Source organism: Otolemur garnettii, unplaced genomic scaffold, assembly GCF_000181295.1.
Source record: "Otolemur garnettii isolate 467f Iridium unplaced genomic scaffold, OtoGar3 scaffold00018, whole genome shotgun sequence".
NCBI lineage: Eukaryota > Metazoa > Chordata > Mammalia > Primates > Galagidae > Otolemur > Otolemur garnettii.
Window position 1 is genome coordinate 22,355,834 of NW_003852413.1, and position 1,838 is coordinate 22,357,671.

The 1,838-nt window shown below is 54.2% G+C and overlaps 1 protein-coding gene across 1 annotated transcript in view; it reads right to left on the reverse strand.

Annotated features, from left to right (window-relative positions):
* Positions 1-1,639, reverse strand: part of FKBP10 (FK506 binding protein 10) — an 8,007-nt gene extending 6,368 nt beyond the window's left edge. The window contains exon 1 of the mRNA XM_003786365.3: positions 1,094-1,639. Within this exon, the coding sequence (XP_003786413.1) occupies positions 1,094-1,341 (248 nt within the window). The 5' untranslated portion in view covers positions 1,342-1,639. The remainder of the gene's footprint in view (positions 1-1,093) is intronic.
* Between the last annotated feature and the right edge of the window lie 199 nt (positions 1,640-1,838).

The following is a 1,838-nucleotide window of genomic DNA, read 5'->3' on the forward strand; positions in this document are numbered from 1 at the left end:
AAGAGTCCAGCCTATTGAACCTGCTCAAGGACTGCCAGGCACTGTGAGAAGCTCCCTTTCGAAAATTCATCATCTTGTGTGAGTCTTAACATCAGCCTTAGCAAGTAGGTGCTGTTTTTATCTGTTTTTCAGATAAGGAAAGTAAAACTTAAAGAGACAAGATTCCCTATCCTCAGTCATAACCTGAAATGGACTATATGAATTCTGGAGTTTGTATTCTTTCCCAATATATACTACCTGCCTCCAAAGTCATGGCCACTAATTTTCCTGTGACTGAGTTGTATGTTTTTGGGGAAGGGTGTAGAAAGCACTGACTCAGAAATCTAAGGTTTACCCCTGAGGCTGACAGATTGCCCTGTCTCCACCAACAACAGTGCAAACCTCACGCCTGGCAAGATGGGTAGCCTGGGGCACTGGCCTGGTATAGCTGAAATGGTGGGAGGTGGGGTGCAGAGGGGAACAGCAGAGGGAGGCATGATACTTGATACCCTTTAAGGAGTCCAGTGCAGCATGTCCGACCGGGTGACACGTAGACAGACAGGGTCCCTGTACCAAGCCATGCCCTACCCCCCCAGGTTCATCCAGCTGTCTTATTCTACTGCCCACCCAGCTTTATCCCTGCCAACTGGCTACTGAAAACTCCCACCCCCCCCTCCAAAAACAGTTCTATTCCTTCTTCTTTAAACACAAAGGCACTAAAAACTGGGGATGGAATCAGTGAGGCAGTCAGGGTAGATGGAAAGGTAGACAGATGCAGCAGGGCCCACGCTTTCCCCCAACACGGTAGGGCAGTACACCCCCCTCCATCTTGTCCTTATATACAGCAAAGGTAAGTAAACAGGGCACCTTGATTATCAAGTACTTTGGGGGAAAGAAACTGGGGTCCTTTGACAGGTGAAGGTTTGGAATTGGAGCAGGGGTTGTCTTTTGGGACATGGATGTCCAGGAGCCCCCAAGGGTGCTGTCTGAGATTAGGGGATCACCGAGTGAGTACTGGAATACAGAATTTTAAAGGGGCAAGACGGTAACTGCAGGACCCAGATCGGGTTTCAGGAAAGCAGAGTGGTGAGTCTGGGGATACCCAATGCATTACCTGGAGTCAAACTTCTTGCCGTCCTCAAAAGTGCCGTTGTAGTGGTAGCGCACAAAGTCCCCCATCTGCACTTCCCGGGGACAGGCCCTGGGGATGTAGTACCGATCGATGACCACGTCTTCCAGGGGCCCCCCTGCCGGGCTGGCTCGGCCCAGCCCCCTCCCCAAGGCCAGCACCAGCAGTAGCAGCAGCAACGGCAGCAGGGGGAGCCGGAGGAGAGTGTAGCTGGGGGGCCCGGCCGAGAACATGGTGCCTCGAGTCCGGACGGCGGGCAGTGAGGCCGGGAGAACCTCCTTCCCCCTCCTCCCAGAGGTGGCTCCCCCGCTTCCTGTCCTCCTTCCCACCCCGTCCGGGCTGGTCCACGTGGAATGGGGGCTGGGGAGCCCGAGCTGGCAGGCGGGGTATGAGTGGTGTTGGGGTGGAATGGGAGGAGGGGGCCAGGCTGAGAGGGTTGCAGTGAGAAGAATGCACCACAAAGAACTCCGGGTCCTCCTCCCCCATCTCCACAGTGGCTGAGAGACCTGGGGCCTCGCCCGGGGAGAGAGGTTCGGGAAAGATGAGTAGTCTGAGTGGACTCCAAAAAAAAAAAAAAAAAAAAAAGTTCAGCGTCTTTTTTCCCGGATCCCCCGGGTCCTAAAGCCAGATTAAAGCATCCCTTGCTTCTTCTGCTGGCATCCCCCAATCTACGCCCCTCCAGATGAGTGCTGAGGCCCGGGAATCTGAGGGTTATCTCAGTGTTTTCCCG